The following is a 25,228-nucleotide window of genomic DNA, read 5'->3' as shown; positions in this document are numbered from 1 at the left end:
GATGTTTGGCTCCAAACTACTTTGGAGGTGAGGAAGATGACGTGCAGGTGGAGTGGGTGGGTATCAATCCGGGGCTCTGTCTAAACCACAGGTGTCCAACTCAAGGCCCGGGGGCCAGATACGGCCCGCCACATCATTTTATGTGGCCCGCGAAGACAAATTGTGCATCATTACTAGAATTGCAAATTGTCTTCACTTTTAATATCTTATTTTGAAATATTTGACCAGTTTTTACTCGTCTGAATTGAAAAGGAGTTATTTGTCAGTTTGTTTTGTAGCTTTTACTGTATATAATATGAGGTGCTCATCCATTTATTTGGGTTGACAGTCATAATGGCCCTCCGAAAGAAGCTAGGACTACAATGCGGCCCGCGAAAAAAATTAGTTTGACACTCCTGGTCTAAACACTGCGAGCTGGCGTCAGACTGAGCGGAGCCCAGAATGACGTTTATGGGACTTTATTATAGGATTCCTTTTGAAACATCACCAACCGTTTCTATCGGTTTCTGTTTGGGTCCCGTACTTGATCTGCTGCATCATGTAATCACCCCAAAAGTTGGACAATGTAGAACTCCAACGCAGTTTTCCAACCGCCAATAACAGCGGAAAACAAAGGCCTGTTCTTACTTGGTCCTCTAGCTCAGTGTTTCCCAACCTTTTTTCATTCACGGCACACCTTTTCATTGGAAAAAATCTCGCGGCACACCGCCAACAAAAATCTGTTAAGCTCCTATATTAAAATCTGTTATATTACAACGAAAGACGTAAAGTCCTATTCCTATATATATGTATGGAGAGTCGAATAATTTAATAGAAATAAATACGAAATATTCTCTAAATTGTATTCCTTTTTTAAATAAAAGTGACCGTTTTTTAAAAAGGTTTTAGACGGTGTAATAAATAAACTATTTAAAGTGATTGTGATTCAAATAAAAGAATCAACGTGATTTTGTTTACTGTTTTAGACTAGGTCTATAAATATTGCAACAATAAGAACAAAGTCACTTTTAAAGACGCTCTGCTGTTCTGACAGCAGCTGAGTGGATATCACAGTCGAGGTGTCTCGACTTGACTGTTTATTTTATGGATGTGAAAAATAACCAATCCAGGTTCTCCGGTTGAACTGCATGCTCTGATTTCCATTGGACCGCAAACGCACCACAACCATCATAGTGTCTGTCACTGTTAGCAAAAGCACACAGCAACACACACATAAACTGAATATGTGCCGATGCAATAATAAAATCAGACCGACCGCGGCACCCCGGTTGAAAAACACTGCTCTAGCTTAATGCTAACATAATGCAAAACGCCATAGACGGGCTGTTGTGGTAGTTTTAACCCTTTGACACAAGCGGTGAAGCAACACATGTCGATAGATAATACATGAAAATATGAAATAATGATACGCACTTAATTTTTTGCATTATATTGAAATATGTTTACTGTATGTTTTTAGAAAGTTCAACACTGGTGTGCTATTTTTCTTATGATGATGTTGCAACATTTTTGTAGGTATTTTTAGTCAAGGGTGTGACAAAACATTACTTGTAAAATTAATTACATTTTCTGATTGCGACAGTTAGATTGAATTATTTCCCATGTGAAAAATGGCATCCCAGAATGGATTGTGCTCATCTTTAGGGGTTCAACTGTTAAAATGTTTCCTCCTTGAATGAGACCTTGAGTGATCCATCAATCACCAGCACCTCATCAGGAAAATGCGAGTATGACGTGCAAAACCCGGTTTAGCTTGAATGAAAAGGGAGCGTGGGATTATTTTTCACCATGCAACTTTTGCCATCTTGTTTCAAACTAGCACCTTTGGAGAAGACTTTCATATTACATGAAGCGTGCGAGCTTGCTGCTGTTTAGGTACATGGCCAATCTTTTCCTGTTGCTATTTAGAGCTTGTTTTCCAGAAACCATGACATTCTCCCATACGACAGCTGCATTTGCAATATTTAAAAAGAGAAGTCCATACATGGCCAGGCATTGTGTTATCTCCAAGAGAGTTTATCCACCAATTAGATTCATGAATCATTTGGGGGGATTTCTGGATTGTTCATCAGCATACACTCAGAAAGCATTATGACAAACACGTCGCCTTGTGGCTTTTGCTTCCAGTAATATGGCGCGTGCTAGGAGTGAGTGTCCGCACTCCCTGACTGTTTGTCTTTCTCAGGCTGAAACTATGATTAATTATTAATCTCCCGCATAAACAGGACAACTGCCATATTGAGCCGTGCACAGATTGAACGCCCAAGGTGCAGGAACCTCGAGACGATCTGTTCCCTGTGAACAAATCCGAGCGTTTTATCCGGATCACTTTTAAAAAGCTGTTGACTTGACAACGTGAAAACAGTCCCAAGCTATGAAAACGGGGGATGAGTATACAAAAGGAAAGCGTAAATTCCAAAGCGTAACACAATACTAGGCGACGCTAGTCTGTTATTGCTAATGTGCTAGCTTTTCCCCCTACTAATTCTTGCACTTAAATTGAGTTACTATAACGCACCATCTGGATGCCTTAGGCCATTTTATGATGAATTGATAATAATAAAAAAATAAAAAATCCAGTTACAATCGTTTCAATGCTCTGAGATGAATGAAAATAATCACAAGCAAGGTATCCAAAAGTGCATCCTGCTATTGAAAACTAGTCTGAGTCACGGCTCTCTGGTTTTTTCCAAGCACTTTTTCTCTGGCAGCCCGAGCTACTTCGGGACCTTGTGCTCCCTGCTGATAAGGACGAGGAAGTAAGGCTGAGCAAGGAATCGACTATCGATTAATTCAAATCTACTCGTCAGGACTTTTTTTTCTTTTTTGTGACTTTGGGAGTTCAAAAAGGATCATACACTGTTTATACTAACAACACAGCTAAAATGAGGATAAATACTTGTTTGAGGGTAAAAACGGTTTCAAAGCTTGTTTGGTGTTGGGGAAATAAAGAAAATACCAAAACTTCTTTTTAATATTATCGTCTTTGATTTTCTTTAAGCAAAGGGGGATTTGAAAATAATCAGGGATTTTATTTTAAACACATATCACTTAACAAGGTTGTGAATGCAAAATATCCTTTCAGTCACTCTTCATAAAAAACAAAACAAATATTGATGTGGAGATAAAATACAATGTGACGCCATCACATTGTGTTTTCCTCACAGGCCGAGGTGGCCACACGGAGCGCTCACGGCCTGGAATCCGACGTCTGGTCCCTGGGCTGCATGTTCTTCGCCTTCCTCGTGGGCCGCCCCCCGTTTGACACGGACACGATCAAACACACGCTCTCCAAGGTGGTACTCGGGGATTACAAAATGCCTGGCCACATTTCACTGCAGGCCCAGGATCTGATCCATCAGCTTCTGCAAAGGAATCCCGACTACCGACCCAGCCTGTCCACGGTGCTGGACCACCCTTTTATGACCCAGAAACCGTTGGGCAGAACCAGAAGACAAAATCAGTCCCCAGGTGACGATGACTCCATGGACAGCGGTATCGCCACCATCTCCACCGGCTGCACCTCCTCCACGTCGGGCAGCAGCGGCAGCCGTCTCCAGAGGAGGACGAGGCACGTCGTCAGCTCAGCGCTGCCCAACCGCTTGCCGGCCGTGCAAGGTCTTCCGTTCCAGCCTGGTCGGATCTGCTTTGAGGACAGGGATCAGCGGCAGCAGCAGCAGTCACTGGACAGGTTCCCCAACGATGGCAGGGGCAGGCTGCCTCATGGAGGAGGGAGTGAGCACCTCCACCCCCACTACCTACGTCGAGCCCACTCCACAGATCGCTACGGCTCCTCCAGACCGCACCAAGGGCCCGATCAGGCCGAGCAGGGCCGGTCTCACTCAGAAGAATCACTGACAGCTATTGGAAGACCGCTTTTCCCCTCCACTCCATTCCCGGAACATGGGCAGACCCCTTCACCTCCTGTCAAGCAGTTTGCAAAGTAAGCATTCATCGAAAGTCTCATTGGCCATAAGCACTCGGTTTATTAATTTGACTCTTTTTTTTTTTTGGTTTCTAGCCCAGCGTACTTGTTCTCCGCACAGACGGCACATCCACCAAGCCTTCAGTATCAGGACATGGAGGGAGTTACGAACTGGCTCAATAACGATGGTAATCTTTTCTTTCTTTCAAAACAGTGTACCAACTGGAGGGATGGATAGATTTGCTACATTGATAGATGGCTGGATTCTTTTTTGGATGGATCTGACTATTAATACTTTGCTACTTTTATGTCGTACGATTTCAACTTTTTTCTCATAATTTTTCTTTACCTTCCGCTTGGCTCTGATTCTTTATAGACTTCAGATAAACCTGCTAATGTTTTTCCTCATCGCCCTTTACTAGATCCAATCTTGGCTGTGCTCACCTTTGTAATCTGCAGCATAAAAAACAGCATATAAAAACAGTAGCTTTAAATACTCCAAACAGGATTTAAAGCAGCGGCTCAAGCAGGTCTTGCCAAATGTTGTCTTTCCATTCTCAGGATGTGGTCGAAGGCCCATTGACAGAAGCACTCACAGCAGCGGCGTCAGTTTGCACAGCGACAGAGGACACGGCTCGTGGACGGAAAAGCCCGTGAACCGGTCCGCCGACCCCCATCGCGGCCCGCAGCGCCCCCACCCCTCGAACGTGGACGTGTACCAGAGAGAGAATATACCCGGAACCCACCTCCAGCCTCCTCACTGCTCGTCCTCCACCTCCTCCTCCTCACAGTTGCTCTCGGTCAAAACCAGCGTTGACGAGAAGAAGACTCTGAACGACCTCGTCCCGCCTCTTTGTACCTCCAGGCTCAAGCCCATCAGACAGAAAACCAAAAATACTGTTGTAAGTGCCGTCAGACATCATGATACCTTTGTACTTAAGTTGACTCACTGACAGGAAGCGCGTCCTCTTCACAGGTGAGCATCCTGGACACGGGCGAGGTCTGCATGGAGCTCTTAAAGTGCCTAAATGGACAGGAGAGGGTCAAGGAAGTCATTCGGATTTCCTCAGATGGTTCAAAGGTGAGCTCTTCATATCACAATCGCACTCTTAGCCATTATGGAACAGGAATCAAACTCCAAATGAGCATTTCACAGTCGATTAGCACCCTCTAGTGGTAGAAAGTGATACAGCAGTCAATCTTGCAATACTTGAGAAATTACAGCAAGTGAAATTGCTGCAATCCCAAAAATATCTTCTGGTGTCACACTAAGGTTTGGTAATCAACCTTATGTTCTTTCTGGTAGGTGACAATATACCAACCCATTGGTGGTAAAGGCTTTCCTGTCCTGGACTCCCCGCCTGCTCCCCCAAAAGAGGTCTTCCTTTACAAATATGAGGATCTTCCAGGTGAGAATGTACTGTAAGGGCAAAAACCAAAAACACACTGTTATTTCATCGCAATCCCTTCGTCATGTTTGTGTGTTGCGTTAGAAAAATACTGGAAAAAGTATCAGTACGCCTCCAAGTTTGTGCAGCTGGTCAAATCCAAGACCCCCAAAGTGACCCTCTACACCAAGCACGCAAAGGTCATGTTGATGGAGAACTCCCCCAACGCTGACCTGGAGGTCTGCTTCTATGACGGTGAGGCACTGACTATGCTCGAAGGCATTTAACGTCCTCTCAGATTTATTTGCAACATCTTTTTTGCTGGAAAGACCCAAAGTGAGTTGATGTCATTTGACTGTGAGTCCCTGACACATTTTTGCAGGGGCAAAGAGCCATAAGACGTCGGGGCTGCTGCACGTGGTGGAGACGAGTGGCAAGTCGTATACGGTGAAGAGCGAGGTGGACCTGAGCGGCCTGAGCACCGAGAGCCGGGTGTATGCCAAGTTGGCGGATGAAGGCCACCACTTGTGTCTGTCTCTGGAAGCTGCCATCGCGGGGGAGGAGAGACTCACTCAGAAAGGTCCCTTCTTCCCTATCATCATTGGAAGGTAAATACTCAAATGAAGACAATATAATGAGTTGTCATATATTGTATCTTTTTTTTAATAATCTTGATCTTTTTTAGGAGGCCCGTCATCCCTGAATCTCCGCTGACAACATCACTTCCTTCCCAGCATGCTCCTCCTGCTCACGTTTCACCTCCCCAACCTCCAAAAATCACTCCTTCGGTAAGTCTCCAGCAATATGTCGAGACAACCACTCAAAGAAAAAACATCTTTAAAAGAAAAACTGTTTTTTTTTAGATGATCTCCTACGATGGCTCCGACTTCACCTCAGCCAGTCTGAGTAAACAAATCTCTCCAGTGTGTCAGGACAGCCTTCAGTACACGGGCAAAGTGGTCAAGTCCATTTTTGTGCCTAATGTGGGCTGGGCTTCGCAGGTAATTGGCGACCCCCGACTTGTTAAAATAAACTACACGTCCGGAGATGTTTACCCAAATGCTCCGTGCGGTCTTCTCAGCTGACGAGCGGCGAAGTGTGGGTGCAGTTCAACGACGGCTCTCAGCTTTTGGTCCAGGCCGGTGATTCCAGCATCAAGTACACCTCTCCGGAAGGACGCGTCACCAGGTTATTTCATTACTTCACCAACACGATGGGTGAATAGTTTGACTTAGACTCTGTAAAACTAAAGAAGAGCATCTGCTGATCGCAGGTACAAGGAGAACGTCAAGCTTCCCGAGCACATCAAGGAGAAGCTGCAATGCCTCTCCACCATCCTCACCCACTTGGCCAACCCGGGATCTCATCAACAAACACATTAGCATTAACTTCTTCACCCTCTTGTAAATATCTACGTGTTTATGTATGTTAGAAAGCTTTATTCCGTTTTATTTTTTTACATGTACAGAGGAATATGGAAAATATCAAATTTTTATGGAGTGATCATTTTGTGTTGTAGCCGTGCATTATGTTGAATTGTGGCATTCGTCAAGCAAGGGGCCAATAAATGTCTGTAGGCTTGGTTTTCAATTGCTGCTCTTTATGGGTGGAAAATTGGATTAAGATTCACACACTATTAACAGCATGACTTATAAACACAAGCCAGAGAGATTTCCACTCATTTATTTCATCTCGGTGAGTTGACTGATTAAAAAACAAATTATGGATTCCTTTCCATGACAATGCATACTAAACAACGCACTGTATGGAAGCAAGCTTAGGCGTATATACACCGACTGTACATGACACCCAAGGAGTAAACATTTTGAAAGTGGAAAGCGAGCTTGCTGATCATGATCACACGAGGGCTTACACGTGACCACAGGTAGGATTTCCTTTTTTTTTTTTGGTCATGTAAAAGTGTGACAAAACAGAACATGTGGGCTTTCTCTAAGCCTGCCCCCTTCAGGCTACGCCAGGGGTGTCGCACTCCAGTCCTCAGGGGCCGCATTCCAACATGTTTTCCAAGATTCACTCGTTAGTGCACCTGTGTGAAAAGTTGGGCTCCTGCAGACCATGAAAATGCCTTCAACTTTTCACTCAGGTGTGTTTAACGAGGGTAACTTGGAAAACATATTGGAACGCGGCCCCCGAGGACTGGAGTTCGACACCCCTGGGCTACGCCTTTAAATGAAGGTCAAGTGTGTTGAGTGCTGGTGAGATGATGTGACTTTACAGCAGGGGTGGGCAGCCTTTTCCCTATCTGGGGGGCCTCCAAGGGTCATAACACATCTATCAATTTCCTGCTTAATACTTATTCCCATCTGACCCGTGGAAAAAGGCAGACTTAATTCCATTGCCAAATCAACTCTATGGATGAGGAAGAAGAGTTGAGGTGTCCAGGAAGCAGACTTAGAGGAAGACAAATTTCCAGATTTTGGCTGTTTTGCACACATCTATCCCTTTTAACACCTTTGTTCTCCAATTTGTCTTTTTTTTTTAAGAAAAGCAAACCTTTTCTTCTCGTAAATACATTTGTTCACATGCTGTCATTCATATAAAACGATTTCCCATAAAATCCCATTTAATACATTTTAAAAGAAAAAAAAAAAAAATCACATCCCACATGTGCTATTTAAACATTTACAGCTGACTGGGTGGATTCACATTCAGCTGAATGTTTAAAAAAGTTGTGTGTGGGGGGGTCCAATCAAGCAAACTGCCCCATTAACCAATGTTAGTTATTTAATCATCTCCTTTAAAGTGTTGACGGCATATTTGATCTAAAACAATCAGTGGAATAAATTACGCTCGGAAGGCAGTGAGCATAAGAGGAAAAAAAAAAAAATAGACAATTGACTCTATGAAATGCTGCGACGAATCTCATCATGGAATCTTGCAGAGTTCATTTCGTGGAACAAAAAAGCAGACAAACAAAAGAAAGACGAAACAAAGCGGAATGTCTTCTTGCGCTCACTTGGTCATTTTGAGAATTCCTTCTCAGCTGTTCAACTCAAGTCTAAAATTTGATGGCACTCGGAAAGTCAACAGCTTATCTTTTAGTTCAAACGCACGCTCTCTCCCCTTATAGAGGAGTCAGTGGTGTTGAACACAACGCACAACACGCGCACACACACTCACACACACATTGCACATCAAGTGGCACGTCTTTCCCCAGTCTGAAAATGCCGAGCCGGGTGTCACTGCAGCAAATACAAATGACTTCCCAAAGGGTTCACATTACAGTACTGACAAAAGTCCCATTGGACAAAAAAAAAAAAAAAAAAGGCAAAAAGAGAGAGGAAAAAGCTTTACACTCAATCACCATCATTTGCAAGGACTACACTGGAAAAGGTTGTGATTAGAGATAGTATCATTTGAATGATTATGATTTAGTAATCATTATTGTCACCGTTGTGACAATGTGTGTTCTTGCTGGGGCTGGGCGGTACGGGGCAGAGTCACTGGGAGGAGGCCTTTGTGGCTATGGTGGACACGCAGTGCTGTTGAAAGTTGGGCGACATGGGCGAGCTGCAGCCCAGCCGCTGGTGACGGGCGCCCTTCAGTCCCGTGTCGCCCTCCACCATCCACGGGGAGGCGGCGGCAGCGGGGCTCAGACCTTTGGGTGGCTCGCCGGCGGGAGATGGGTCGGATGGGCCGACATGGCTCTGGAGCACACTGCTGATGTGGTTGAGCAGCTCGTTGAAGAACTCGGGGACGCCCTCATAACCTGGCGACCCGGGAAGATCGTCACATGTATGCACGGTGTTAAATAACTCAATGTTATGTCAGAATTGTTTTATAATTCCAACTCGGGAAGTAACAGATTTTGAATGAGAGGTTAGAAAAATCCTCTTAAGGATGACGTGCAGATACCAGGGAAGGCGTTGACGTCGATGACGGCGTGCTGGCCAGTTTGGTTATTGATGATGACGTCGATGCCGAACAAGGACACGCCCAGCGCCTGCCGCAAGCGCCTGGACAGTTCTCGGATGACGTCGTCGCTGGGAGGCTGAGACACACCCTCCACGTTCTCCCTCTAAAATAAACAGACCCACACCCAATAAATGAAAATCTATTATATATACATATAGATTTTTGAGATGTGCTGGTAAGATCTGCGTCATACCGAGGTCAAGTCTGAGGACGACTCTGGCTTGGAAACATTGTGGCTGTTGAAGAAAATGGCTTTCCTGTCTGAAAACAACAAAGAAAAAGTGAGTCATACATATATATACAAACCGGCATTGTAATTGCTTATTGTAAACAGTAGGTGGCGACAAATACCACTTTTTGAGGAAACGCTCCTGTCTAAGGGCTCCCAACTGTCCTCTCAGCACTGTTAGTTTTTTTTAGTCCCAGAAGAGGCTGGCTGAGTTTATCTAGACTGTTTATAAACGAACACTGTACCATTGGGGAATTTAGAACATGTTGGACTATTTGAGCCTTTTGGACAAAAGTCAATTCTTCCTAAAAGCCTTTCTCAAGGGGCTATAAAGACATTTTACAAGATCTTTTATTGGTCATTTAAGGGGGAACATCTTCCTGATTTGCTTACCTGCAGGCCCGGCGGGGAAATTCTTGAGGGAGGGCCTCTCCACCACTGTGTAGGAGTCTCCAACCACAAATACCTTGTAGAGCACGGCATTGTGGTTGATGAAATTCTGGATGACGCAGGGGGGTTTCACGTCCTTCAGGTCATCCTCGCTGAAGATAATAGCCATCTGGGGGGGAGGAGGTCACAAAGACCTACTTAAACATTTGTCAAGACTTTTGAACGATTGATTTAGGACAACTTATTTTTAGATTCAACATATTTTAAGACTGAGGATTCATTGTTTATTTTCTACAAATAACATTTTTTTGCTTCATCTATCTCTGCCACCAATTAAATGGCCTTCCACTAGATGGCAGAAGCTACTTTAATAAACTGTGTATCTTGCCTTTAGATTTTTTTTGTGGTAATATATGTGCCTTGGCTCAATAAAGTTTGGCAAACAGATTTAACAAGTGTGGTTGTCTGGAACGGAATTGTGTCAGTCATTATAAAAAAGTGTTGCTGATTCAGCAGGCGCCACTTACCTCATGGGAGTTGGTTCCATGGGCCACTCGAGTTTTGCAAACTGGGAAGCAAATGAAAATAGGGAAATGCGTCAAATGATGACAACATAGTATATTCAGAGAAAGATTATTTCATAATAGGTGTCGATGGGCTGGGACGACTTACTGAACGGGAATGTGAGTCCGTGATTCCTGATCTGCTCCAGCACATCCGGGCTGCACTCGGTGTTGAGCACCATGAACGGAGGAGAGCAAATCCTCTCGTCTAAGGAAACGATAAGAAAAAAAACAACTTGAGCATTTCAAAAGAAAATACTTTGAAGAATCCCCTTTGTGTTTTCAGGATAAAAATCACATCACACTGTCACAGGATTGTAAATGGGCCTCGCCAATGATTTGTGCTTTTATTTTTGTTCCACGTAAAAGGAATGAAGACTTAAAAAGGGGCAGTGACAGGAACAAGTAAAATTCCTATTAATATGTGCCAGTAAAGTGAGATTTGTGCAGCTGAGTCGGGATCCCATACTGCCTCTGCAAGCAGGAAGTGTCCAGGGTCACCGATCGCTCATCTCATCCGTCTTGTCCCACTCACGGTGTTATTTTAGCAGGTTTAATGTCTTTTCGAGGGAAAAACTTTGCCTTTTACATCTCCGGCTTGCCAAATACTAATGAGCAATGTCAGCTCTCGGAATCAAATGAAAAATGTTACAAGACGCAAAGAGCAGATGTATAATAATGAGGGCTTTGCGCTGTAAAGATTGTGATGATGTTTGGCTCCAAACTACTTTGGAGGTGAGGAAGATGACGTGCAGGTGGAGTGGGTGGGTATCAATCCGGGGCTCTGTCTAAACCACAGGTGTCCAACTCAAGGCCCGGGGGCCAGATACGGCCCGCCACATCATTTTATGTGGCCCGCGAAGACAAATTGTGCATCATTACTAGAATTGCAAATTGTCTTCACTTTTAATATCTTATTTTGAAATATTTGACCAGTTTTTACTCGTCTGAATTGAAAAGGAGTTATTTGTCAGTTTGTTTTGTAGCTTTTACTGTATATAATATGAGGTGCTCATCCATTTATTTGGGTTGACAGTCATAATGGCCCTCCGAAAGAAGCTAGGACTACAATGCGGCCCGCGAAAAAAATTAGTTTGACACTCCTGGTCTAAACACTGCGAGCTGGCGTCAGACTGAGCGGAGCCCAGAATGACGTTTATGGGACTTTATTATAGGATTCCTTTTGAAACATCACCAACCGTTTCTATCGGTTTCTGTTTGGGTCCCGTACTTGATCTGCTGCATCATGTAATCACCCCAAAAGTTGGACAATGTAGAACTCCAACGCAGTTTTCCAACCGCCAATAACAGCGGAAAACAAAGGCCTGTTCTTACTTGGTCCTCTAGCTCAGTGTTTCCCAACCTTTTTTCATTCACGGCACACCTTTTCATTGGAAAAAATCTCGCGGCACACCGCCAACAAAAATCTGTTAAGCTCCTATATTAAAATCTGTTATATTACAACGAAAGACGTAAAGTCCTATTCCTATATATATGTATGGAGAGTCGAATAATTTAATAGAAATAAATACGAAATATTCTCTAAATTGTATTCCTTTTTTAAATAAAAGTGACCGTTTTTTAAAAAGGTTTTAGACGGTGTAATAAATAAACTATTTAAAGTGATTGTGATTCAAATAAAAGAATCAACGTGATTTTGTTTACTGTTTAGACTAGGTCTATAAATATTGCAACAATAAGAACAAAGTCACTTTTAAAGACGCTCTGCTGTTCTGACAGCAGCTGAGTGGATATCACAGTCGAGGTGTCTCGACTTGACTGTTTATTATATGGATGTGAAAAATAACCAATCCAGGTTCTCCGGTTGAACTGCATGCTCTGATTTCCATTGGACCGCAAACGCACCACAACCATCATAGTGTCTGTCACTGTTAGCAAAAGCACACAGCAACACACACATAAACTGAATATGTGCCGATGCAATAATAAAATCAGACCGACCGCGGCACCCCGGTTGAAAAACACTGCTCTAGCTTAATGCTAACATAATGCAAAACGCCATAGACGGGCTGTTGTGGTAGTTTTAACCCTTTGACACAAGCGGTGAAGCAACACATGTCGATAGATAATACATGAAAATATGAAATAATGATACGCACTTAATTTTTTGCATTATATTGAAATATGTTTACTGTATGTTTTTAGAAAGTTCAACACTGGTGTGCTATTTTTCTTATGATGATGTTGCAACATTTTTGTAGGTATTTTTAGTCAAGGGTGTGACAAAACATTACTTGTAAAATTAATTACATTTTCTGATTGCGACAGTTAGATTGAATTATTTCCCATGTGAAAAATGGCATCCCAGAATGGATTGTGCTCATCTTTAGGGGTTCAACTGTTAAAATGTTTCCTCCTTGAATGAGACCTTGAGTGATCCATCAATCACCAGCACCTCATCAGGAAAATGCGAGTATGACGTGCAAAACCCGGTTTAGCTTGAATGAAAAGGGAGCGTGGGATTATTTTTCACCATGCAACTTTTGCCATCTTGTTTCAAACTAGCACCTTTGGAGAAGACTTTCATATTACATGAAGCGTGCGAGCTTGCTGCTGTTTAGGTACATGGCCAATCTTTTCCTGTTGCTATTTAGAGCTTGTTTTCCAGAAACCATGACATTCTCCCATACGACAGCTGCATTTGCAATATTTAAAAAGAGAAGTCCATACATGGCCAGGCATTGTGTTATCTCCAAGAGAGTTTATCCACCAATTAGATTCATGAATCATTTGGGGGGATTTCTGGATTGTTCATCAGCATACACTCAGAAAGCATTATGACAAACACGTCGCCTTGTGGCTTTTGCTTCCAGTAATATGGCGCGTGCTAGGAGTGAGTGTCCGCACTCCCTGACTGTTTGTCTTTCTCAGGCTGAAACTATGATTAATTATTAATCTCCCGCATAAACAGGACAACTGCCATATTGAGCCGTGCACAGATTGAACGCCCAAGGTGCAGGAACCTCGAGACGATCTGTTCCCTGTGAACAAATCCGAGCGTTTTATCCGGATCACTTTTAAAAAGCTGTTGACTTGACAACGTGAAAACAGTCCCAAGCTATGAAAACGGGGGATGAGTATACAAAAGGAAAGCGTAAATTCCAAAGCGTAACACAATACTAGGCGACGCTAGTCTGTTATTGCTAATGTGCTAGCTTTTCCCCCTACTAATTCTTGCACTTAAATTGAGTTACTATAACGCACCATCTGGATGCCTTAGGCCATTTTATGATGAATTGATAATAATAAAAAAATAAAAAATCCAGTTACAATCGTTTCAATGCTCTGAGATGAATGAAAATAATCACAAGCAAGGTATCCAAAAGTGCATCCTGCTATTGAAAACTAGTCTGAGTCACGGCTCTCTGGTTTTTTCCAAGCACTTTTTCTCTGGCAGCCCGAGCTACTTCGGGACCTTGTGCTCCCTGCTGATAAGGACGAGGAAGTAAGGCTGAGCAAGGAATCGACTATCGATTAATTCAAATCTACTCGTCAGGACTTTTTTTTCTTTTTTGTGACTTTGGGAGTTCAAAAAGGATCATACACTGTTTATACTAACAACACAGCTAAAATGAGGATAAATACTTGTTTGAGGGTAAAAACGGTTTCAAAGCTTGTTTGGTGTTGGGGAAATAAAGAAAATACCAAAACTTCTTTTTAATATTATCGTCTTTGATTTTCTTTAAGCAAAGGGGGATTTGAAAATAATCAGGGATTTTATTTTAAACACATATCACTTAACAAGGTTGTGAATGCAAAATATCCTTTCAGTCACTCTTCATAAAAAACAAAACAAATATTGATGTGGAGATAAAATACAATGTGACGCCATCACATTGTGTTTTCCTCACAGGCTTGCTGATGGTGTGGTGTCAAATTATGTCTTTCTCTCAGTGTTTGTGTCTAAAGCAAACCACAGTTGTCAAGGGGGTTTGGCATGCAGGGCCAACACCACCAACACTGATGGAAGCTGAGTAGTGTGTGGGGGGGGGGGGGGGGGGGCTATCTTCCTTTTCAAACCAACTACACAGAGGGGGACAGCGATTCCACGTTACGTAACATCCAACGTGTGTGTTTGGAGAAAAAGACGTCTTGTTGAGATTCTATTTTAGGAAACTACCGACAGAGGCGACGTCTCTAATCACCACATCCCGGCAACCTCACCTTAATAAAAATAAAAAAAAAGCTCCTCGCCATGTATGGTGCAACAGGAAATGTGCATGAGTCACAGGTGTGTTTACAGTATGAGTGGGTAGGGAATGCACCCGCATCGTCACAGGCCCGCTGATGACTTGATTGCGTTCGACAACAAAGAGACGAAGGGAGACAGGTTCCGATCTGCCTGTGACAAACCTACGGATCTGGCAGGCAGGAAATAGAAAGATGCCGTCTTTAGGAGGGACGCAGGAGTTATGGCGTGAGCCTTGGGGGATTAAACATCTGCGCGGAAACGACGAGAGGATATTTCAAGCAAACGGTGACGCTGCGATCATACGTTAGCCGAGTGTCAATGGCGGAAAGGGGAGAGCAAAGACAGAACTTGGTTGCTGGGCTTTGTGGAGTGGATGAATTTCTCTTAGGTGCTTTGCTCTCACCTTGCATACAGCTTTCTATCCTGTGGATGAGCTGGTAAGACTTGCAACGGTCCAGCAGAGTCCTGATAGCCGGCAGGGGGTCCAGGACGATGGTCTCGGGGTGGGCATCGATGTAGTCCTGAAGACACAAAGACGGATAGATGACTTGGACTTTTATTGGCTTGGGACATTTACAAGTAAAATGTTTGCGGCTCACATGGAAAGCACAGAAAAGGCGCGTTTGGGGATGTCATCTAAACACTGACATTCCGTTTATGGGTCTGCATGCCTCACTTGACAGATAATGAGATGCGTGCCAGCCGGTCTGTGTGGATTATATCACAGCATCCCTGCACGGCCGACAGTCGGGCCAGCGCGGGGTTGCCTGTGTTACGTAACAGCGCCGCATCTCCGCTTCCATCTCGCCTCGGTGGATTTCGCCGCCAACCTTCCCGGCAATTTCTTTTCTGACACACACAAACGCTGTCAGCTGGAGCTGGCTGACGTGTGCATTAAACAAACAGGCTGCCTCTTCATATTACAGCTCTTTGAAAAGAAAAAAAAAAGAGCAGCGGCGCCGTCACACGCGCGCCTGCCTAAAATTAAACATGCGCCTAACACACGCGTGTCTTTTTGTAGATGTGAAGAATTCATCTTTAGGATTTACCCAGATCGGAATGGCGGTTGCCGATGAAAGCCCATTATGTAAGTCAAACGCGTTGCTGCCAAAAATAAAGCCATACAAATCTTTCGGGGAGTTTAGTGGAACACATTGATAAGGACAATCCTCGGATTATTTTTGCGTCCCCGAGGATGAAACACATTCAGATGATAGGAGAACATGCTTTGCCTTTTAGGCCTTTCACATAAAGATCGACAGAGATTCAACGACAAGTCATTTTAACATCAACCAGCTAAACAAACACTCATTTTTTTAATGACCACAGCGTACCACTTGGTGCAGTGACCTACTATCCATGTGAGAGGATTGTCCCTCTGGGAAGAACAAGAAGAGTACCGAGGAGTGATCCGAAGCCGTCACAAAGTTTAAATGAGGGTGTTGATGTTTTGTTGCAACAAAGTCATTGTGATTTGGTGGAGTGCCAGTGAGCAATACCTGCACTCTTTGCACCAGCAGCACAGCCTGAGAATCGTTCTGGTCAGCCTCCAGGATGAGGTCCGTCAGTTTGTGGATGATGACGTCCAGGGGACCCTGCTCTTCCAGAGGTTGGCTGAGGTCCAACTGGGGAGAAAATTGGACATCTGGCATTGGGTTCAAACAAGGGGTAGACATGGTGGTTTTACACGACATGGTCAAAAGTGATACGATGCAGATTTACCTTTGTTGAAAATTTAGGAAACTGTTTGCACTGGCCAAGTAGAAAATCTCTAAATACAATTGTGGTAGTGGGTAGTTTTTTACTCTCGGAATTAGGGAGTTGAAGCTGGAGTAGTCATGCAGAATGAGTGAGTAGCTTCCAATGTGCAAGGACGAGTGAAAAGTGTACTTTTTGATAAACATGTTCTGAAACCTCCACACAGACCTTGGCCTTGTGTTAAATAAAAAGCACCAAGACAAAATGTCCGACTGACTGACTGATAAAATGTATTCAACTTTGGTCAACATACCGCATTTAAAAGCAGATTGATTCCTTGAATGGACAAAAAACCTAATCCGGGCAAATTCATACATCTTAACTTTTTACTGAAGAGGTCACGCATGCAAAATGAAATAAAATATTGAAACACCTGTGCAAATAATCCTCCCAAGGTCAGAGTGCAGAAGCTACAGTATGCAAACCTGCCTGGTATTATATACCTTAGTCACACCGGGGGCGATCAATGCGGGCTTGTGAAACGCTACGTGGTTTCGGTTAGTCAAGGGCGGGCCACATTCAGAGGAACACTATCGAAGTTAATGATTATGAGAAGTGATACATTCATTATTATTATAGCACCCATCTTCTTTCACCAAGGTGTGAATCAGTAAAACATCCCGTGATTTTTTTTTTTTTTTTATAATTTCCTTCAAGTACTTCCTGGAGAAAGTAAATTCAAACAGTAGTTATACTTAAAATAGATAAGAGAATTTACAACACGATGTTGCTCAAGTGCATAATTACAGTGACTAATGGAAAACAATAATACACACTGAGACAGAGCAAGAAAACGGACCGATGCAGCAAAGTGGAGACTATGGAGCATAAAATTGCAGTGTTGTGAGCTGAGGCACAGCAACAGCATAAGCTAGCATGAGTATGGGTGTTTATTTTTTTGTCATACTTTCCATACATTCTAAAATGACAACACCACAGCAAGAATGAATTTTCTTGACGAGGATCTTTTGTCGATGGAAATAGAGTTACAATCAGTTTTGGGCCAGTCCCATGCAGAGGCAAAAGGGGCATTATTGTCTTTTACACAAACATAGCCCAGAATAGCTTGGTCTCATTTTGTAAAAGGTTAAGCAAATGCAGGGGGAAAATAACATTCCCAAGCTAACTGCTATAAAACAAAGAAAAGAAAACAACCTGCTGCTTTGGGTATGATGTAATGGTGGTTCCTTTGATTGGCGTCACTCCTCCACTAAGTCTTGCTAAATACAGATTTTTACATGACTGTACACTGGTGACGCACGATTTAAAGCAACCTCCCAATCCCCTTCTACACGTCAATAGAAACTAATATATGGTGACATTTTACCAGCTAACAGCGAGAACAAAAAAAAAAAAACTCCCAAAATGGTTTATGGATATTTTAGTGAGCGGATTATTCGCTATGGTTGAGGCACATGGCAGACATGTAGGCCATGACACGAATAGATCCGTGACGGTTAAGTCAACACTCATAATGCTGTCACCTGTGGATAAACTCCCACCTGAGAATAAAACATGAGCAGCTGCCACAATGGTCCCATGAGCTAAAGATATAGTATGTTGTTTTCTGCCATGTATTAGTATTGGTGTCAAGTCAAGGTCAAATCTTCAAAAATGAATAAACAAGGAGCAAAAAAATAAAAATCTCCTGGCAAAGAGGGAGAGAATGAAACTCATCCTGTGCACAGAGAGAATGAGCCTGCTTTGCAGCTCCCACCCAGCGGTAAAGTCATTGATGTGCTGCTAAAAGCTAAAAGCAGAAATGTCAACTGACGTCTCTGCCGAACCCTCCGGGACAGAGAGAGCCACGGTTAGTGATGGACGGCACAAAAAACACGCCGGATCCTGAGGGGAGAGGCTAGGTCAGGGCCAATATATTTTCAGCTTTGATGAAACTCCGTACCGGGGCCGGCCTACACTCATGGGAAATAAAAGATTTTACACAAATACTGGGGACAGAGGTCATAAGAGGAAACTTGAGTTAACCTTGCTCAAAAAAAAAAAAAAAAAAAACGCAAGTAAAAACCTTGGCTCTATGACGCCGATGGGGGAGAAGGAAGAGAGTTATTGTTCTGTCTTTGTTGACCTTAAAACGACAAAACCCAAAGTCAATGGCAATTAGTCCAACCGCTGACGGGGTAAGGTGATTGTTCTCTGTCAAGTCGCTTTCCCGGTTTGATGTCACCTGGCATCGCCTTTGTTTCTTTGTACGCAAAGTTCAGCCGGTGATGAATGATACGTTAAGTGTGGCACTTGACATATTAGCGTGCAGACAACATACGTGTCTGGGAGGATAAACATACAGTAACAGGAAGGTTATACTCAAGCTAAAAAAAACATTTGGCGGCTCAATTCCAAATATATTATTCGAGAAAGTTTACTCGCATCTCTGATTAAAAATGTCCACTGATTAAGAAATGAGAATGTTTAATATTGACAGTCTGTGAAAGAAATGTTGCCAACTACTCTATTGTGCGCCGTATAATAAAACGAGTAACTCGATAACTGTCCTTGAACAGCGCAGTCAAACGGAATTGATTTCCTGCGACCGGTTTTAGAGAGTGAATATCAGTTTTTTTAAAGGGCGGTGCGTTAATCTCATCAGCGCCGAGATACAGACGGGCTAATGTATAGATTCCAACAAGAATGGGCCCTTGTGAGCTCGAGGCACAGGGGTCACTATTGATGAGCTGGTGAAAAATTACACGGAGAGGAGCAAGCAATGAGGGAGTGTTATAATCCAATAGTGGATGTGAAAAAAAAAAATAGCCTGAAGAAATAATCATATAAAAAAACAAAAGAAGTCTCTGTTTTCAACTGTGACAACTGTGATAAAGCAAAGTTTTTACACATGCAAATTAGAAAATCAAGTCCTAAGGGTTGCAAAAAAAAAAAAAAAAAGATTGTTTTCCACTTATAGGTTTGCTGATGTCGGGATTCCGTTGTATGCATGTAGGGAGTGTAAACATGAGGTATGTATGCTGAGGGTGTGGTTGACATAGATTTAAATTACACCTTGCCAATGCGGATCATTTGCAGCAGAACCAAATTCAAAAGTCTTGCTCTACTGGACATTAATCAACACTTTTGAAATTAGCAAATGAATTGTATCGTGCACCGGAATGTTTTTTTTCTCCTCAGTTGACCTCGGTCTAATTGCAAGCCCATGGCAGTATTTTTTCTTTTTCCTCACCAAAAACCCATTTCATTCATCCAAGAATATACACGGTTGATTTCTTATCAGTGCCATTAGTCAGACTGACTCCTGGGGCAAGGTTGCTTAAATAAACGTATTTATTCTACTTTAGACTTCTCCGGTGTTTTTATTTAGCACAGATATTTATGATGATCACTTAAATCACAATACTCCAAGGAGCCAGAGGAAGAAAAAAAAAGGTATTTTGCCTATCACTGAAGAAGAAGAAACTGCAGCATTGATTAAAAAAAAAAACCACACAGTTGATGGATTGTAGAGCATAATTCAGCAGGGAAATAGGAGAAGTCAGCTTTGTACACAGACTTATGTAACAGGGCTGAGGCATTACAATGGCTGTCATTATCTTCCCTTGTGATATGGCCATTACAGTGCAAGGCTCAGACTGGAATTGGGTGCGGGGCAGATAGTACAAACACCGGCGGCAATGGGTGTCAGTGTTCTTTTAATTAGCATCGACAGCGTCGCTTTCCGTTTATGCATTTTGAGGTGTGGAGTGCTGGCTGGTGTAAGTGACTGGCTCGGCGAGCTGCTTTGAGCCTCGGAATAGCTGAAAGCGCAGTGGGAGGCAAAGCATGCTTACTTTGGAATTATTCCCATGACCGGTTTCGAACTGGGTGTTCTACAATCGACGGTGTAGCACGAGGGGGAAAAAAAAATAAAAAATCATTGCAAAATGTAAAGGGGGGGAGTGCCGCACCGGGATACTCTGCCTGAGAGAAAAGCTTGGATCAATTTCTCTTCCATCTTCCTGACAAGGATTTTTCAGCACTGAGCTCCCAGGACTTTGTATTGAATATTTACTAGCCTACTGAAAGTGCAGCGTGTACTTGCAGAGGGAAATGTTTTGTTCACTTGTATTTATGGCTGCCTTGTACACTGCCCCTACGACAAAAAAATCAAAGTTGAACAATTGTGTTGTAATGCTGTAGTCAGGGAGGAACTACAGCAGCGTGAAGGAAAAAATAAAACCGTCAATGCAAATTACGATTTGCTGGAGCACAAAAAAAAAAAATTCAGTCTGCATTTAAAAAAAAAAAAAGCAAAATATATTAACTTACCTGGATTACTTCTATCCCTCTTTTCCTGAAAAAGAAACAATACAAAGTATTAATGGCAGGGAAAAAAGCAACAGGCAATAATGAATATCTAGTCATAGTAATAGTAAGGTGACAATATATGACATTAGAAAAGTATAATGACATCAGGGCTCGTACTTTGAGAATGTAAAGACAATTAATTGTTCAGACCAATTTTTAAGTTACCCTTGGTTATTACAATTCACTGTACTATATGTCCAATGGATTCTTGTCAAGTATGTGTGTGAAACATTGCTTACTATTTCTTACACATGTACGCACTTCATGATGACCATGACAGGATGACATCGCAGATAATCATAATGAGAGAGAGCGAGAGAGAGAGAGAGAGAGAGAGAGAGAGAGAGAGAGAGAGAGCGAGAGAGAGCGAGAGAGCGGACCATTCATTGCAAATACACACACACACTCCTCAGAGCCTGAGAACATTTTACTTATCAGACATACTTTAAATTAAAAATTGGTCGCTTAGCAATCAGCTGACTCCTTGTAAGAGAAACATTCTTACAATAACAGCATTTCATTCCACCAGACTGGTCACGTCGACACTGGGTAAAAAATTAACAGTTGGAAACACCAAGATCATTTAGCCAGCCAGCCAGCCGCAGTACTGTCATAATTCAAAGTCTGCAACAAAGAGAGTGTTTTGGCTTGAGGCAGGCAGAAAACAAAATAAACAAACAAAAACTGCACAGCAATTTGTACCAAGGACAACAACAACAAAATGCTTTCGCACTTGGCCTTGTCCATCCTCGTTGTTTTTTGAGGTTCCATCCCCATGACAACAGCAGCTCGGCTATTCACCGCTACACAACAATGTCGACATTTAATACCGCAGCTGCTGGCTTGTTTCATGCCACGCGAATGCGCTCGTCGATGGAGTCTTAAATATGGAGGTCGTCTACGAACGTGAGCGACAGAACCGAGCTGGCCCGGCGTCACAAAAAAAAAATAAAAATCACAAGATTTTATTGTCAGAGGTGGTATCATGTGTCCATTAAGTCTTTTGTTTTGCTTTTATCGTACATTAAGACGGGCCTGCTGCCTGACGCAACATGACGGGTTACAAAGTTCACAGGGTGTGTCAGTGACCTGGAATAAACGGAGACGTGATGACAATAGGAGTTTGTTACAATAATTCAATGTATCTGCACAAATTCTCTTCAACCATCGAAATACAATTTAGCGACTTGGGCTTCTATTTTAGTGGCTACGTTGTGTTAGCCCAACAATGGGATGGAATCTTTTTAATCAGATAAAACACTCCGTTATCGCACTCTAAGCGAAACAATGTACTTGAATAGAATGAAAAGAATCGTGATGAATCATCAGGCAATGTCTGCTCATTCTGGTAAATACACACAGCTACAATAATATTTTGTTTTTTTTGCAGAAGATACAGAATACACACCTGTGAGAATTGTTTTCTCTGTCCGCATGTGTTGTGTATTTTGGAATTTTTTTGTGACGTGTCAGCTATTTAAAAGAGCGCGATAAAAAATAACGAGTATAGCAACAGTGAGCGTCTTTTTTTTTTTTTTTTTTTACCAGAAGGCCTTTAGTCCAACGAACACGTCGTGTTCTATTGTTTTTAGGTTTTATCAAAATATCTGAACATATATCTAACCTTGTGTTAATATGTTACTAAAACCTTGACCCTGAAACTGATTAATTCTTGTGTTACAATGTTTTCCTTCCGGAATCCAACCTCAGACGTCCAACTGAGAAATTAGCAAATCTCACAGAAATCAGGTTGCGGTTAGAGTTTAACACCATGATGCCAATAAAAATGTTGCAACAGAACGGTTTTTATCAGAGTGGATGATAAATCAACATTGCCCGCGTGCTAAAACAGCAGTTATCCGCTGACTAATGTGTTTGGTCTCCAGAGGCAATTGGAATTTTGCATTATGAAATGTGCAGGCAGGTTGTCCTTAATGGATCAGCTATTTTACAAGCTAGTTATGAGCAAGGTGGGGAGGATTTCAAATTGTCACGCACGCACACAAGGACATTGTCATGAGCCTAAGTGGCTTGAAAGCATTGCTGAGCGAGCACGTCTAACTCTCAGGATTCTTTCGTCCGGCTGCATAAGACAGGCAGGAACAAAGCACTCGTGCAATATTTAATTGTGGTATATTCTGGTGAAATATATATATATTTTTTAGGAAAGCATTGAGAAAATGTGCCGTCCTGTTTTCGTTAAGTTAACCTCTCAAGAAATGTAATGCCGAGCTCCTGATAAGACAAAACGCGGCTCATGTTGACATGTGAGAGTCGGACTTCCATCTTTTCCTTCCTCATGAAGATGACTTTTCATTTCTCAAACAGTGACAGAGGAAATATCGGCCAAAAGAGAACTACTGTAAGTGACGAGTAAAAAAATCTAAAGCCAGTGTTTTTTGTGTTTGTCTTTCTTTGTCTTCACCTTCCACGGCAAAATACTCGTGGGTTCAGGTCTGGGTCCAAGTTCTAGAAAGGTTGCTTGGGAGTTTAAAAGAGATTAAAAATGTTTTGAGGATTACAGTGTGGTAATCTGTGCCGGCTCAATCGGGTCACTTTAACCCTCTTGACACTTCACACACTCGACTGAGCCGTCGACCTAATTCAAACACTGATTTGCATTCTTTCTTTTTTTTTTTTTTTTTTAATAAATATTTCGCAACCAACCTAAGGCTAAAAGTTCACAGGAGCATGTTCCCAATCCGATAGACATAATATATAATACTATCTCAAAGGTTGCAAGTGCTCGAGAAAATCATATCCTTCTGACAACTTACATAACTTTTTACAGTGTTGACGATGGATAACAAGGTAAAACATTTGTCACAGCCTCCAGTGTCACAAACACAACTTCTGTTTTCAAATTCAATTTATGAATGAAAAAAATGAAGACGATCAAATATATCTATAGCTTGGTTACTATCAGTGCCAGCGATGAGGATTTTGCAGAACATTAGGCAAAATCATCAATTAATTTCCTTTAAAGAATGAAAGTATTAACACCCTCAGACTGTTTCCTATTATGTAATTATTATCAGCGTATTGTGCTAAAACCTCAAAAACATCCTAGAACATCCCTTTTAATCCTTGGACTGTAATTGCTTCTAAATAATCACCATCATCTTTAGGTTTCTGTGCCTTGAGCACTTGACACATTCAATACAGACACACACACACACACTCACACAGTTCTTGCTCTGAATTCCATGTCTCAACAAGCTTCTACTCAAGACATATGAAATACCTTTGCCAACCAAGAGCTCAACTCTGGTATTCACTCTGCGCATTCATGCAAACCGCAAAAAAAAAAAAAAATTCTGGTCTAACAAGAGGCATGCATGAATAATAATGATTCAATGATGATTCAATCAAGATTGAAAAATGACCTCAAGTGTAAATAGTGCCGCTTTAAGAATGGAAAGCATACATGTGGTATAAATTCTGGCACGTTCCGACTTGCATAAAAATGTCACAGTCGCAGCAACTCTGTTGCAATTGTGGACATCTTTTATCTTGAGTTCAAGTGAAATGTTTTGATCCATTTTGTGCTTGTCAAGCGTTATTTCTACACTTCCACAGATGTCAAATGTCACTGAGCTGAGATTCAAAGCCAGGGTGTGCAAAACACTAAAAGTCATCTCTGTTTTCAAAATAATAGTTTTGGAAATCAACCAGCATCACGGAATGGCTTGTGCTGGACTTTTGAGCTTCTGCTGCTCATGCAAATGACGTGTACTGAATATGTTGCCACATACCTGCACAGATCTGCAAAGGCTTGAAAATTCAGCTTCTTCATCTTCTTCTCACTGAGCCAGTAGCCGACTCTTCGGCCTTTTAGGAAGGTCTGCATCTCCACCGGGGCTCCTGGATCACCTCCCTGGACGTGAAGGATGTGACTGACTCACTGGATGAGCCTAAAAAAACAAAACAGGAAAGCTGTGTAAAGTCTCTCACCATCTCGATTCCACGCGCCTATCAAATGTCTGCTAGGTCTATCACGAACACAACATAACAAAAGATTCCAACAGAACCTGGAAGCATGACAGCTTAAGTGGAGCATCAGTCAAACTCATGCACGCGCCCCTCCAAGCTAACTTCACTTGCTAATGTTAGCTGGCTAGCTTGCTAGTCCAAACGATGGCACAACACAAAATCGCAAGCAGGCTGCAAAAATCAGGCGAGCAGGCCGATGTGCAAATGCGGCATTTGCAACATTTCAACGCGTTTTCGCTCTGACATGAAATAAGCGCCGTGGCTGCGAATAACTCGCGACGAGGCGCCGCGGAGAGCTAACTAACCTGGCACTTTTGGCAGTCGGTCCCTGAATTGAGGTCCTCTTCGAGAACTAACTCGGGTAGTTTCCCATTTTCGGCCCGCCAGTTGGTGCAAAGGGAGAAGTTTCCAGACAAGGTGATAGATGACAGGCACAGCTGGACGCACGTTGCGATGTTGCTGGTGCTTTCTGCCCCCGTCAACGGACTCCACTGACTGACTGGGACTGACTGCACACAC

The 25,228-nt window shown here is 42.6% G+C and overlaps 2 protein-coding genes across 3 annotated transcripts in view; one reads left to right on the top strand and one right to left on the bottom strand.

The window, feature by feature from the left end:
- plk4 (polo-like kinase 4 (Drosophila)) overlaps positions 1-6,982 on the top strand; it is a 17,564-nt gene extending 10,582 nt beyond the window's left edge. For both annotated transcript variants that reach the window (XM_037240702.1, XM_037240701.1), the window contains exons 6-16: positions 3,174-3,943; positions 4,022-4,113; positions 4,487-4,827; positions 4,902-5,006; positions 5,232-5,334; positions 5,419-5,568; positions 5,696-5,921; positions 5,999-6,101; positions 6,177-6,314; positions 6,395-6,501; positions 6,587-6,982. In XM_037240702.1, coding sequence (XP_037096597.1) covers positions 3,174-3,943; positions 4,022-4,113; positions 4,487-4,827; positions 4,902-5,006; positions 5,232-5,334; positions 5,419-5,568; positions 5,696-5,921; positions 5,999-6,101; positions 6,177-6,314; positions 6,395-6,501; positions 6,587-6,695 — 2,244 coding nt within the window. In that variant the 3' untranslated portion in view covers positions 6,696-6,982. The remainder of the gene's footprint in view (positions 1-3,173; positions 3,944-4,021; positions 4,114-4,486; positions 4,828-4,901; positions 5,007-5,231; positions 5,335-5,418; positions 5,569-5,695; positions 5,922-5,998; positions 6,102-6,176; positions 6,315-6,394; positions 6,502-6,586) is intronic.
- itpk1b (inositol-tetrakisphosphate 1-kinase b) lies at positions 6,981-25,228 on the bottom strand. Its single transcript, XM_037240705.1, has 11 exons — positions 25,015-25,228; positions 24,472-24,630; positions 20,678-20,702; positions 16,144-16,269; positions 15,048-15,165; positions 10,541-10,639; positions 10,396-10,436; positions 9,872-10,037; positions 9,443-9,510; positions 9,190-9,352; positions 6,981-9,043 (listed from the first exon to the last, which is right to left on the bottom strand). The coding sequence occupies exons 2-11, from the start codon at positions 24,564-24,566 to the stop codon at positions 8,775-8,777; spliced, it is 1,170 nt and encodes a 389-aa protein (XP_037096600.1). The 5' UTR covers positions 24,567-24,630; positions 25,015-25,228; the 3' UTR covers positions 6,981-8,774.

Source organism: Syngnathus acus, chromosome 22, assembly GCF_901709675.1.
Source record: "Syngnathus acus chromosome 22, fSynAcu1.2, whole genome shotgun sequence".
NCBI classification, from domain to species: domain Eukaryota; kingdom Metazoa; phylum Chordata; class Actinopteri; order Syngnathiformes; family Syngnathidae; genus Syngnathus; species Syngnathus acus.
The sequence above is the reverse complement of the archived record's forward strand: the minus strand, read 5'-3'. Positions and strand labels throughout refer to the sequence as shown.